Below are 13599 nucleotides of genomic sequence, written 5' to 3'. Positions count from 1 at the left end.
GGCCTCTGCCAGCCAGGCGGCCAGGGGCCCTAAGGAATACAGCCACAGATGGATCGGGTGCCGGCACCCATCGTGGATGCCGTGTGTCGTGCGTGCGTGCTGTGCGTGCTCCCTGTGTGTCTCTTTCCTCCTCCGCCTTGCCGCCCAGTGCCCTGAGGCATGCCCCCTCGGCCAAGGTTGCCTGGGCCAGCCGGAGCCTAAAGTTCCCGACGGGGGCTGGGGGAGGGGGTTGCCAAGCGAAGCGGGACCCAGTGCTGCCCGCCCACGCCGACTGGGGGGCGTCGCGCCCCCGAGCTGGGACACTGACGGGGGCGCCAGCAACCGGATAGCCCTGTTTCCTCCTCTTCCCGCGCCGCCACCCCACCTCACCCCACCTCACCCCACCCAGCCCCCTTGGTTTTTCTGGTCCTCCCGTGGCCATCCACCGGCACAGAAGAATTCTCTGGCAAGGGGGCGGGGGGCGGGGTTCGCGGAACCCTCCTGGGGGACTTGCTTTGTGGAGAACGTGGCCCTTAAGTTACCTGGAGAGGAAGACTGAGTCGAGGCGGGCGCGACGGTGGCGTGGGCGTGGGACGGTTGGCCCCGCCTTCCCCTTCTCGGTCACATATTCAGACGCGCGGCCGATCGGCTCTGCTTTGACCGTCTTCTGCGTGTTTTGGAACCAGACCTAGGGGCAAACAGAGAATTCCTTCTGAGGAGAGAGGCCGCCAGGTGCTTTCAGCCGACTCGGATCGGCATGGACAGCCTGAAAGGGGAGAACGGGGGCGAGACGGGCGGCCTACCTGAAACTCTGCTTTCGGCAATGCCAAGCTCCCGGCCAGCCGTTCTCTGGTCGGCTATCCCAGGGGTAGGCGGTTCCGTTGAAAGAGCGCTTGCAGGGCGTCCTTCTGGCTCAGCCTCAGAACGAGCCGCCCTCCTTCGAGATCCTGTGGCGACGGGCCCTGTGCAAGAAGAGCAGGGAGGCAGAGTCTCAGAGCACACGGGGGAGGACTGGACGGCGGACCCAAGCGTGCTCCCCCTGTGCCTCTGAGCCAAAGCCCGGGAGCCCGGGGACGGGGTGGCATTTGGAAGTCACTTGGCCGACACCCCGACAGCCAGGCTGAGAGGCAAGGGTGGTGGGGACATCCCCCACCCCCACCCACCCCACGCCGGCACGCAAGGAACACCAGCAACAGAAAGGAAACCAGACCCGGCCCCCAAAACAAAGCGGCAAGAAATCCCACCCGCCCCGTGTTTCCACCCGTCTGGGGGGGATGCCGGGAGACGTCTCAATGTGGGGCGGCTCCCAGATTTCCCTCCATGACGATGCCAGTGGAGGAGCCTGGCTTCCCGCGGCCGCTGAACACCCGAGCAAGGCCGTGTTTGCCATCACTAGGGGGAAGGAACGGAAGGCAGAAGGCACTAGGCCCCCTGTGCAGAGGAAGCCACTGAAGGCGCAAAGCCACAGAGCTCCCGGGCTCCCGTTCCCACAGGAAGATGTGAGGATAAAGGGCCTCATCCCAGCACAGCACCCGCTCCCACCCGCCCCCCCCCCGGCCCCCGGCCCCGGCCCCCGGCAGCGCGCCCCCCTGACACAACAACCGTCTTCCCGGAAAAGAGAACGGAGAAGCCATGTGTGTGCCAAAGGAGCAAGACGAACGAACGATGCCCACCCCCCCCGCCCCCCCCCTCCGCCTTGGGCACACCTGACGCCTGGGAACCGCGGGCCCGTCCGATGGGTCCCCACCGTTCTCGGGCGGGGGGAGGTCGACACGTTGGCCGAGAAACCTTGCCCGGGCCACCGCAAATCCCCTGAGACGTGATCCGACCCCAGGGACGAGGGCAAACGTACCGCTTGAGGTGCTGGAGGAGCCGGACGAAGCCATGGTGGAGAGGCACTCGGGCGCGCTGCAGACTGCTGCCCAGTGGGCGGGGCCCCAGCAGCTCAGGACTCTGGAGAGCGGGAGGCGGCTCCGCCCCCATTGACGTAAGCAGGGTTTAGGTGCGTAGATGGAGGGGGCCGCCCCTGCCTCTTTCCAAGCAGAGACCGTGAAGGGAGTCCCGTGGAGCGAGTGGGCTTTTCCGGGCACGGCCCGTGCCCCAGACGCCCAGGTCCCCGTCGGGGTGGGCGGCAGTTCGGGGGACTTCGGTTTTGGCCGTCCCACGCAGCAGGGGGGTGATCAACCCGGGGTGGATCAATCAGGGGCCCTCAGCAGTGCCAAGGAGCTAACTGCCCGGGAACGCCCCTAGGTCCCTTTGAAGTGGCGCCCACGCCGCCCCCCCTCCCCCCGCCTCCTTTCCCAGCCTGCCTTGCCTTCCAAACCCCTTTCCCGCCTTTTCACATTCCGCAGGTCCCTGGGCCTCGATTGCCCCCCGCCGGCTCCTCCGAGGCGTTCCGGGACACTGGACGCTCTCTCCAGCGCCCCCACCTAGATCCCTCGCTGTTCCCGCCTCCGTTTCCCGCCTGCCCCTCCCCAACTCCTCCGTGCGCTGCTCTTGGCGTCCTTTCCCTACAGCAGTCCCAGAGCGCCACCCCCGAGGGCTTTGAGTTGCCTGGAGCCAAGGCTCCGGCCAGAGACCTGAGGGGCCAGCGTCTGGACCGGCAGCTCACGCCATTTGGGCTTTTTCTCATGTGGAGCCTGAGGCCCGCACCGCCCCAGGCAACCCCGCCCCCCCCCCCCGCCCAGCGCAAGTGCCCTGCGATACCCGCCCAGGGGACAGTCTACCCCTACTGGGGGAAGAGGTTCCACTAAGCCAAGGAAGCAACACGGGGATGGACGAGGAGAGGCGCGTCTCCTTTCGCTGTGAACAGAGTGAGTCGAACCAGGGCAGCACGCCCCAACCGTCTCGGGCAGTGTAGTCTTTCGGCCACCCGGGTTTCTCGTCACCCGCAGACGGACAGACGTTCGTACTTGCAAACCCGTCCCGGAACGCATCGACCCAGTGGTTTCGAAGTCCATACGGACACCCTGCCTGTTCCCGTGTGAACCCCCGTGGTGGGTTTAGAAACCCGGGTGGCCGAAAGACTACACTGCCCGAGACGGTTGGGGGCGTGCTGCCCTGGTTCGACTCACTCTGTTCACAGCGAAAGGAGACGCGCCTCTCCTCGTCCATCCCCCGTGTTGCTTCCTTGGCTTAGTGGAACCTCCTTCCCCACAGTAGGGGTAGACTGTCCCCTGGGGCGGGTATCGCCAGGCACTTGCGCTGGGCGGGGGGGGGGGCGGGGTTGCCTGGGGCGTGCGGGCCTCAGGCTCCACATGAGAAAAGCCCCAAATGGCGTGAGCTGCCGTCCAGACGCTGGCCCTCAGGTCTCTGGCCGGAGCCTTGGGCTCCAGGCAACTCAAAGCCCTCGGGGTGGCGCTCTGGGACTGCTGTAGGGAAAGGACGCCAAGAGCAGCGCACGGAGGAGTTGGGGAGGGCAGGCGGGAAACGGAGCGGGAACAGCGAGGATCTAGTGGGGGCGCTGGAGAGAGCGTCCAGTGTCCCGGAACGCCTCGGAGGAGCCGGCGGGGGGCAATCGAGGCCCAGGGACCTGCGGAATGTGAAAAGGCGGGAAACCCCAGGGCGGTTTGGAAGGCAAGGCAGGCTGGGAAAGGAGGCCGGGGGAGGGGGGCGGCGTGGGCGGCCACTTCAAAGGGACCTAGGGCGTTCCCGGCAGTTAGCTCCCTTGGCACTGCTGAGGCCCCTGACTGATCCACCCCGGGTTGATCCCACCCCCCCTGCTGCTGTGGACGGCCACAAACGAAGTCCCCCGAACTGCCCGCCCACCCCGACGGGGACCTGGGCGGTCTGGGCACGGCCGTGCCCGGGAAAAGCCCACTCGCTCCACGGGACTCCCTTCACGGTCTCTGCTTGGAAAGAGGCCAGGGCGGCCCCCTCCATCTACGCACCTAAACCCTGCTTACGTCAATGGGGGCGGAGCCGCCTCCCGCTCTCCAGAGTCCTGAGCTGCTGGGGCCCCGCCCACTGGGCCAGCAGTCTGCAGCGCGCCGAGTGCCTCTCCCACCATGGCTTCGTCCGGCTCCTCCAGCACCTCAAGCGGTACGTTTGCCCTCGGTCCCTGGGTCGGATCACGTCTCAGGGGATTTGCGGGTGGCCCGGCAAGGGTTCTCGGCCAACGTGTCGACCTCCCCCCCGCCCGAGAACGGTGGGGACCCATCGGACGGGCCCGCGGTTCCCAGGCGTCAGGTGTGCCCAAGGCGGAGGGGGGGGCGGGGGGGGTGGGCATCGTTCGTTCGTCTTGCTCCTTTGGCACACACATGGCTTCTCCGTTCTCTTTTCCGGGAAGACGGTGTTGTGTCAGGGGGCGCGCTGCCGGGGCGGCCGGGCCGGGGGCCGGGGCGGCGGGGCGGGTGGGAGCGGGTGCTGTGCTGGGATGAGGCCCCTTTTATCCTCACATCTTCCTGTGGGAACGGGGAGCCCGGCGAGCTCTGTGGCTTTGCCGCCTTCAGTGGCTTCCTCTGCACAGGGGCCTAGTGCCTTCTGGCCTTCCGTTCCCTTCCCCCTAGTGATGGCAAACACGGCCTCTGCTCGTGTCAGCCCCGGGAAGCCAGGCTCCCTCCCACTGGCATCGTCATGGAGGGAAATCTGGGAGCAGCCCCATTGAGACGTCTCCCCGGCATCCCCCCCAGACGGGTGGAAACACGGGGCGGGTGGGATTTCTTGCCGCCTTTGTTTTGGGGCGGGTCTGGTTTCCTTTCTGCTTGCTGGTGTTCCTTGCGTGCCGGCGTGGGTGGGTGGGGGTGGGGGATGTCCCCACCACCCTTGCCTCTCAGCCTGGCTGTCGGGGTGTCGCCAAGTGACTTCCAAATGCACACCCGTCCCCGGGCTCCCGGCTTTGCTCAGGCACAGGGGAGCACGCTTGGGCTCCGCCGTCCAGTCCTCCCCCGTGTGCTCTGAGACTCTGCCCTCCCTGCTCTTCTTGCACAGGGCCCGTCGCCACAGGATCTCGAAGGAGGCGGCTCGTTCTGAGGCTGAGCCAGAAGGACGCCCTGCAAGCGCTCTTTCAACGGAACCCCTACCCTGGGATAGCGACCAGAGAACGGCTGGCCCGGGAGCTTGGCATTGCCGAAAGCAGAGTTCAGGTAGGCCCCCGTCTCTGCCCCCGTTCTCCCTTTCAGGCTCTCCATGCCGATCCGAGTCGGCTGAAAGCACCTGGCGGCCTCTCTCCTCAGAAGGAATTCTCTGTTTGCCCCTAGGTCTGGTTCCAAAACCAACGCAGAAGACGGTCAAAGCAGAGCCGATCGCCGCCGTCTGAATATGTGCACCGAGAAGGGGAAGCGGGGCCAACGTCCACGCCCACGCCACCGTCGCGCCCGCCTCGACCTCAGTCTTCCTCTCCAGGTAACTTAGCCAACGTTCTCCCAAAAGCAAGTCCCCCAGGAGGGGTCCCGAACCCCCCCCCCCGCCCCCTTGCCAGAGAATTCTCTCTGCCGGTGGATGGCCACGGGAGGACCAGAAAAACCAAGGGGGCTGGGGTGGGGTGAGGTGGGGTGAGGTGGGGTGGCGGCGCGGGGAAGAGGAGGAAACAGGGCTATCCGGTTGCTGCCGCCCCCGTCAGTGTCCCAGATCGGGGCGCGACGCCCCCAGTCGGCGTGGGCGGGCAGCACTGGGTCCCCCTTCCTTGGCACCCCCCTCCCCAGCCCCCGTCGGGAACTTTAGGCTCCGGCTGCCCAGGCAACCTTGGCCGAGGGGCATGCCTCAGGGCACTGGGCGGCAAGGGCGGAGGAGGAAAGAGACACACAGGGACACGCACGCACGCACGCACGCACGCACGCATCCACGATGGGTGCCGGCACCCGATCCATCTGTGGCTGTATTCCTTAGGGCCCTGCCCTGGCTGCAGAGCCACCTGTGGTGGTTCAGGTGTGTGGGCCTCCCCCTCCCCTGCCCACCGTCTGGGTATCTGTGCTGAGACCGTTCCACGGGCCGTAACGTCCTCTCCTCTCGGTGCGTTCTCTCGTTGGCAGGAGACTCGGCCCGAGAGGCCCGGAGAAAGAGGACCGTCATCTCTCCTTCCCAAACAAGCATCCTTGTGCAAGCCTTCACGAGGGATCGCTTCCCGGGGATTGCCGCCAGGGAAGAACTGGCTCGTCAGACGGGAATCCCAGAACCTCGAATCCAGGTAAGTGCTCCCGCCAGCGCAAGGGCCCAGGAGTCAGGAGGGTTGAGCCCTGCCGAGCATTTGGAGCTGGATACCCGTAGGCTGGGGCTGGGGCTGGGGCTGGGGCTGGGGCTGGGGCTGGGGCTGGGGCTGGGGCTGGGGCTGGGGCTGCGGCATGGGGGGAGGGGGCCGAAAGCCGGCGGGCTGAGTGGAGGGCTTGGGGCCGCTTGGGCCGTGCGGGCACCCCCCTCGTCTCCCAGGGCCAAGGGATTGGTTTGCAGAAAACAGCCCTGCAGGAGCCGCCCTGGGCCTGACAGACCAGAGGCCGGGCGGCCAGGCGGGCTGTCGAATGGGCGCGGCGCAGGCGCCGGCACGGTGATCTGGACGTTCACGACTTCTGATGTGCCTGTCTGCCTTTTTGCTCCCCTAGGTATGGTTTCAAAACCGAAGAGCTCGGCACCCCCAGCAGAGCCCGAGCGGGCCCGGCGGCGCAGCAGCCACGACTCCTCCTGCTCCAGAGGACCGAAGGGCCCCACCCGCTGTCCAGAGCACCTCTCCTCCCCTTCGCCCCTCCCCGCCACAGGAGAGCATGCCACCCTCGGCGGCGGCGGCGGCCGCAGCTGCTCCGTTCGGGGCCCCCGCCTTCTGGGTGCCCGGGACTGCCTCTGGGGTCTGTGTGGGCCAGCCGTTGATGATCTTCATGGTCCAGCCCAGCCCGGTGGCTCTCCAGCCAAGTGGGAAGCCACCACCTCCTGCCCAGGTAGCAGTTCCCTGGGCCGCGCGCTCCCCTGCCGTCACGGCCCCCGGGCAGCCTGGGCAAGGGGCCATCCTGCCGCCTGGACAGCCGGAGGCACACATCCCGCGCTGGCCGGGGTCACCCTACGGGGAAGGCGCGGCCCCTCCGCTAGAGCCACAGCCCCAGCCCCGCAGCCTCCCAAGCTCGACGAGCCTCCTCGACGAGCTCTCGGCGGCCGCGGGCGTCCCCGCCTCGCCGGGGCCTTCCCCGGGGGCCGCTGCCGACCACGGGGTGGACCCGGCCCTGCCAGGCGCACCCAGCCTCCTCGACGAGCTCTTGGCGGCCGCGGGCGCCCCCGCCTCGCCGGGGCCTTCCCCGGGGCCCTCTGCCGTCGCAGCGCAACAGGCAGCTCTCGCTGGCACACCCAGCCTCTTAGAGGAAATCTTGGCTGCCACCGGCATCCGCGCCACGCCGGGGCCTTCCCTGGGGCCCTGTGCCGGTGAACGGGCACGCCTCGCCCTCCCAGGCTCACCCAGCCTCCAAGACGCGCTCCTGGCTGCCCCGGGCATCCCGGGCTCGCCGGGTCCTTTCCCGGGGTCCTCTCCTGTCGTCGCGGGGGCCCACCCAGCCTTCCCCGGGTCACCCAGCCTCCTAGAGGAAATCCTGGCTGCCACGGCCACCCGGGACACGCCCTGGTCTCCTGCGGGGGCCCCTGCGGGGGACGAGGGGGTTGAGGCCACCCTGGAAGCACCCCTCAGTGAGGAGGATTACCAGGCCCTCCTCGACATGCTGCCAGGCTCCCCAGGCCCTGGGGCTTAGAGGGAGAGGAAGGGAGGGGGCGCCTTCTCCCCCTGCCCACGTTCAGGTCTCCTTGCCTGGGATGCTCGGGGAAGCCGGGGTGGGGGGAGGTTTGGTGTGTGGGAAGAGGAGAGAACCCCGCCGGGATGTCTACCAACCACTCTGGGGACAAGCCCCCCGCCCAGAGCTGGGCCCCACCCCCAAACAGGGGGACACCCTTATCTGAAGCCTCAAGTAATCCCTGCATGGCAGTGACCGAGAGGCTGCCTCAGAGGGACCATTCCGTGGACCCAAGAGGGAAACCCCCGTGCCCTGCACAGGTGCTTTGGGGTCTGGCTCGTCTGTCTTCTGGTCCCGCCCTTCCAGCAGTCCACCCAGGAGAACTCCTTCCCTACGCCAGGAGCAGCAGACGGAGGGGGAGCGGGAGACAGGGGGAGTGAAAAGGCGGAAAGGTTGGGAGATGCAAGGTGGGAGGGGGCGAGTGGGTGGCGGGAGAGGGTGGGGGGCGAAGGGAGAGAGTGGGGGTGAAGGGAGAGAGGGAGGGAGAGGGAGGGCGGGAGGCAGGGAGAGTTGGGGTACAGTGGGGGGGGGTCGGGGGAGGGGAGGGGGTGCGGAGCCCGCGCCTGGGACTCAGCGTCAAGCCCCCGGGAGACCCCTGCAGGTATCCCTAAAACGCTGCGTCACGGACACGTTGCCCTCGGTTTCAAGGTGCCTGCTCTGGGCGGGTGTCCGGAGGTCAGAGCCTCTGAGCCAGCAGGAGGGACCTACCCGCACAGCCGTTTTCTCGACCATGTCCACGTGTACACACGTGCCCGGTACGCCAGCAAAGGCCAGTCCCCTCCGTGCCTCTCTCTGACCCCTCCTCCCAGTATGGGGTGACTGAGCCCGCCCTGCCACCAGCATCCTCCCGTCACCCGCAGACGGACAGACGTTCTTTACTTGCAAACCCGTCCCGGAACGCATCGACCCAGTGGTTTCGAAGTCCATACGGACACCCTGCCTGTTCCCGTGTGAACCCCCGTGGTGGGTTTAGAAACCCGGGTGGCCGAAAGACTACACTGCCCGAGACGGTTGGGGGCGTGCTGCCCTGGTTCGACTCACTCTGTTCACAGCGAAAGGAGACGCGCCTCTCCTCGTCCATCCCCCGTGTTGCTTCCTTGGCTTAGTGGAACCTCCTTCCCCACAGTAGGGGGTAGACTGTCCCCTGGGGCGGGTATCGCCAGGGCACTTGCGCTGGGCGGGGGGGGGGGGGGGCGGGGGTTGCCTGGGGCGGTGCGGGCCTCAGGCTCCACATGAGAAAAGCCCCAAATGGCGTGAGCTGCCGGTCCAGACGCTGGCCCCTCAGGTCTCTGGCCGGAGCCTTGGGCTCCAGGCAACTCAAAGCCCTCGGGGGTGGCGCTCTGGGACTGCTGTAGGGAAAGGACGCCAAGAGCAGCGCACGGAGGAGTTGGGGAGGGGCAGGCGGGAAACGGAGGCGGGAACAGCGAGGGATCTAGGTGGAGGCGCTGGAGAGAGCGTCCAGTGTCCCGGAACGCCTCGGAGGAGCCGGCGGGGGGCAATCGAGGCCCAGGGACCTGCGGAATGTGAAAAGGCGGGAAACCCCAGGGCGGTTTGGAAGGCAAGGCAGGCTGGGAAAGGAGGTCGGGGGGGGGGGGGCGGCGTGGGCGGCCACTTCAAAGGGACCTAGGGGCGTTCCCGGGCAGTTAGCTCCCTTGGCACTGCTGAGGGCCCCTGATTGATCCACCCCGGGTTGATCCCACCCCCCCTGCTGCGTGGGACGGCCACAAACCGAAGTCCCCCGAACTGCCCGCCCACCCCGACGGGGACCTGGGCGGTCTGGGGCACGGGCCGTGCCCGGGAAAAGCCCACTCGCTCCACGGGACTCCCTTCACGGTCTCTGCTTGGAAAGAGGCCAGGGGCGGCCCCCTCCATCTACGCACCTAAACCCTGCTTACGTCAATGGGGGCGGAGCCGCCTCCCGCTCTCCAGAGTCCTGAGCTGCTGGGGCCCCGCCCACTGGGCCAGCAGTCTGCAGCGCGCCCGAGTGCCTCTCCCACCATGGCTTCGTCCGGCTCCTCCAGCACCTCAAGCGGTACGTTTGCCCTCGGTCCCTGGGGTCGGATCACGTCTCAGGGGATTTGCGGGTGGCCCGGGCAAGGGTTCTCGGCCAACGTGTCGACCTCCCCCCCGCCCGAGAACGGTGGGGACCCATCGGACGGGCCCGCGGTTCCCAGGCGTCAGGTGTGCCCAAGGCGGGGGGGGGGCGCGGGGGGGGGTGGGCATCGTTCGTTCGTCTTGCTCCTTTGGCACACACATGGCTTCTCCGTTCTCTTTTCCGGGAAGACGGTGTTGTGTCAGGGGGCGCGCTGCCGGGGGCCGGGGGCCGGGGGCCGGGGGCCGGGGGCCGGGGGCGGGTGGGAGCGGGTGCTGTGCTGGGATGAGGCCCTTTATCCTCACATCTTCCTGTGGGAACGGGAGCCCGGGAGCTCTGTGGCTTTGCCGCCTTCAGTGGCTTCCTCTGCACAGGGGCCTAGTGCCTTCTGCCTTGCGTTCCCTTCCCCCTAGTGATGGCAAACACGGCCTCTGCTCGTGTCAGCCCCGGGAAGCCAGGCTCCCTCCCACTGGCATCGTCATGGAGGGAAATCTGGGAGCAGCCCCATTGAGACGTCTCCCCGGCATCCCCCCCAGACGGGTGGAAACACGGGGCGGGTGGGATTTCTTGCCGCCTTTGTTTTGGGGCCGGGTCTGGTTTCCTTTCTGCTTGCTGGTGTTCCTTGCGTGCCGGCGTGGGGTGGGTGGGGGTGGGGGATGTCCCCACCACCCTTGCCTCTCAGCCTGGCTGTCGGGGTGTCGCCAAGTGACTTCCAAATGCACACCCGTCCCCGGGCTCCCGGCTTTGCTCAGGCACAGGGGGAGCACGCTTGGGCTCCGCCGTCCAGTCCTCCCCCGTGTGCTCTGAGACTCTGCCCTCCCTGCTCTTCTTGCACAGGGCCCGTCGCCACAGGATCTCGAAGGAGGCGGCTCGTTCTGAGGCTGAGCCAGAAGGACGCCCTGCAAGCGCTCTTTCAACGGAACCCCTACCCTGGGATAGCGACCAGAGAACGGCTGGCCCGGGAGCTTGGCATTGCCGAAAGCAGAGTTCAGGTAGGCCCCCGTCTCTGCCCCCGTTCTCCCTTTCAGGCTCTCCATGCCGATCCGAGTCGGCTGAAAGCACCTGGCGGCCTCTCTCCTCAGAAGGAATTCTCTCTGTTTGCCCCTAGGTCTGGTTCCAAAACCAACGCAGAAGACGGTCAAAGCAGAGCCGATCGCCGCCGTCTGAATATGTGCACCGAGAAGGGGAAGCGGGGCCAACGTCCACGCCCACGCCACCGTCGCGCCCGCCTCGACCTCAGTCTTCCTCTCCAGGTAACTTAGCCAGCGTTCTCCCAAAAGCAAGTCCCCCAGGAGGGGTCCCGAACCCCCCCCCCCTTGCCAGAGAATTCTCTCTGCCGGTGGATGGCCACGGGAGGACCAGAAAAACCAAGGGGGCTGGGGTGGGGTGAGGTGGGGTGAGGTGGGGTGGCGGCGCGGGGAAGAGGAGGAAACAGGGCTATCCGGTTGCTGCCGCCCCCGTCAGTGTCCCAGATCGGGGCGCGACGCCCCCAGTCGGCGTGGGCGGGCAGCACTGGGTCCCCCTTCCTTGGCACCCCCCTCCCCAGCCCCCGTCGGGAACTTTAGGCTCCGGCTGCCCAGGCAACCTTGGCCGAGGGGCATGCCTCAGGGCACTGGGCGGCAAGGGCGGAGGAGGAAAGAGACACACAGGGACACGCACGCACGCACGCACGCATCCACGATGGGTGCCGGCACCCGATCCATCTGTGGCTGTATTCCTTAGGGCCCTGCCCTGGCTGCAGAGCCACCTGTGGTGGTTCAGGTGTGTGGGCCTCCCCCTCCCCTGCCCACCGTCTAGGGTATCTGTGCTGAGACCGTTCCACGGGCCGTAACGTCCTCTCCTCTCGGTGCGTTCTCTCGTTGGCAGGAGACTCGGCCCGAGAGGCCCGGAGAAAGAGGACCGTCATCTCTCCTTCCCAAACAAGCATCCTTGTGCAAGCCTTCACGAGGGATCGCTTCCCGGGGATTGCCGCCAGGGAAGAACTGGCTCGTCAGACGGGAATCCCAGAACCTCGAATCCAGGTAAGTGCTCCCGCCAGCGCAAGGGCCCAGGAGTCAGGAGGGTTGAGCCCTGCCGAGCATTTGGAGCTGGATACCCGTAGGCTGGGGCTGGGGCTGGGGCTGGGGCTGGGGCTGGGGCTGGGGCTGGGGCATGGGGGGAGGGGGCCGAAAGCCGGCGGGCTGAGTGGAGGGCTTGGGGCCGCTTGGGGCCGTGCGGGCACCCCCCTCGTCTCCCAGGGCCAAGGGATTGGTTTGCAGAAAACAGCCCTGCAGGAGCCGCCCTGGGCCTGACAGACCAGAGGCCGGGCGGCCAGGCGGGCTGTCGAATGGGCGCGGCGCAGGCGCCGGCACGGTGATCTGGACGTTCACGACTTCTGATGTGCCTGTCTGCCTTTTTGCTCCCCTAGGTATGGTTTCAAAACCGAAGAGCTCGGCACCCCCAGCAGAGCCCGAGCGGGCCCGGCGGCGCAGCAGCCACGACTCCTCCTGCTCCAGAGGACCGAAGGGCCCCACCCGCTGTCCAGAGCACCTCTCCTCCCCTTCGCCCCTCCCCGCCACAGGAGAGCATGCCACCCTCGGCGGCGGCGGCGGCCGCAGCTGCTCCGTTCGGGGCCCCCGCCTTCTGGGTGCCCGGGACTGCCTCTGGGGTCTGTGTGGGCCAGCCGTTGATGATCTTCATGGTCCAGCCCAGCCCGGTGGCTCTCCAGCCAAGTGGGAAGCCACCACCTCCTGCCCAGGTAGCAGTTCCCTGGGCCGCGCGCTCCCCTGCCGTCACGGCCCCCGGGCAGCCTGGGCAAGGGGCCATCCTGCCGCCTGGACAGCCGGAGGCACACATCCCGCGCTGGCCGGGGTCACCCTACGGGGAAGGCGCGGCCCCTCCGCTAGAGCCACAGCCCCAGCCCCGCAGCCTCCCAAGCTCGACGAGCCTCCTCGACGAGCTCTCGGCGGCCGCGGGCGTCCCCGCCTCGCCGGGGCCTTCCCCGGGGGCCGCTGCCGACCACGGGGTGGACCCGGCCCTGCCAGGCGCACCCAGCCTCCTCGACGAGCTCTTGGCGGCCGCGGGCGCCCCCGCCTCGCCGGGGCCTTCCCCGGGGCCCTCTGCCGTCGCAGCGCAACAGGCAGCTCTCGCTGGCACACCCAGCCTCTTAGAGGAAATCTTGGCTGCCACCGGCATCCGCGCCACGCCGGGGCCTTCCCTGGGGCCCTGTGCCGGTGAACGGGCACGCCTCGCCCTCCCAGGCTCACCCAGCCTCCAAGACGCGCTCCTGGCTGCCCCGGGCATCCCGGGCTCGCCGGGTCCTTTCCCGGGGTCCTCTCCTGTCGTCGCGGGGGCCCACCCAGCCTTCCCCGGGTCACCCAGCCTCCTAGAGGAAATCCTGGCTGCCACGGCCACCCGGGACACGCCCTGGTCTCCTGCGGGGGCCCCTGCGGGGGACGAGGGGGTTGAGGCCACCCTGGAAGCACCCCTCAGTGAGGAGGATTACCAGGCCCTCCTCGACATGCTGCCAGGCTCCCCAGGCCCTGGGGCTTAGAGGGAGAGGAAGGGAGGGGGCGCCTTCTCCCCCTGCCCACGTTCAGGTCTCCTTGCCTGGGATGCTCGGGGAAGCCGGGGTGGGGGGAGGTTTGGTGTGTGGGAAGAGGAGAGAACCCCGCCGGGATGTCTACCAACCACTCTGGGGACAAGCCCCCCGCCCAGAGCTGGGCCCCACCCCCAAACAGGGGGACACCCTTATCTGAAGCCTCAAGTAATCCCTGCATGGCAGTGACCGAGAGGCTGCCTCAGAGGGACCATTCCGTGGACCCAAGAGGGAAACCCCCGTGCCCTGCACAG

At 68.0% G+C, this 13599-nt stretch overlaps 2 protein-coding genes across 2 annotated transcripts; both read left to right on the top strand.

Annotated features, from left to right (window-relative positions):
- The first annotated feature begins 3985 nt into the window (after positions 1-3985).
- Positions 3986-7842, top strand: LOC108635108 (double homeobox protein 4C-like). The gene is made up of 6 exons (XM_018045394.1): positions 3986-4020; positions 4909-5063; positions 5178-5322; positions 5949-6103; positions 6513-7623; positions 7802-7842. The coding sequence occupies exons 1-6, from the start codon at positions 3987-3989 to the stop codon at positions 7840-7842; spliced, it is 1641 nt and encodes a 546-aa protein (XP_017900883.1). The 5' UTR covers position 3986.
- Positions 7843-9673: 1831 nt separating this feature from the next.
- Positions 9674-13505, top strand: LOC108635107 (double homeobox protein 4C-like). Its single transcript, XM_018045393.1, has 6 exons — positions 9674-9708; positions 10606-10760; positions 10877-11021; positions 11635-11789; positions 12176-13286; positions 13465-13505. The coding sequence occupies exons 1-6, from the start codon at positions 9675-9677 to the stop codon at positions 13503-13505; spliced, it is 1641 nt and encodes a 546-aa protein (XP_017900882.1). The 5' UTR covers position 9674.
- Positions 13506-13599: the final 94 nt, after the last annotated feature.

This window comes from Capra hircus, unplaced genomic scaffold, assembly GCF_001704415.2.
Source record: "Capra hircus breed San Clemente unplaced genomic scaffold, ASM170441v1, whole genome shotgun sequence".
NCBI lineage: Eukaryota > Metazoa > Chordata > Mammalia > Artiodactyla > Bovidae > Capra > Capra hircus.
This window is presented reverse-complemented; position numbering and strand designations above follow the sequence as displayed.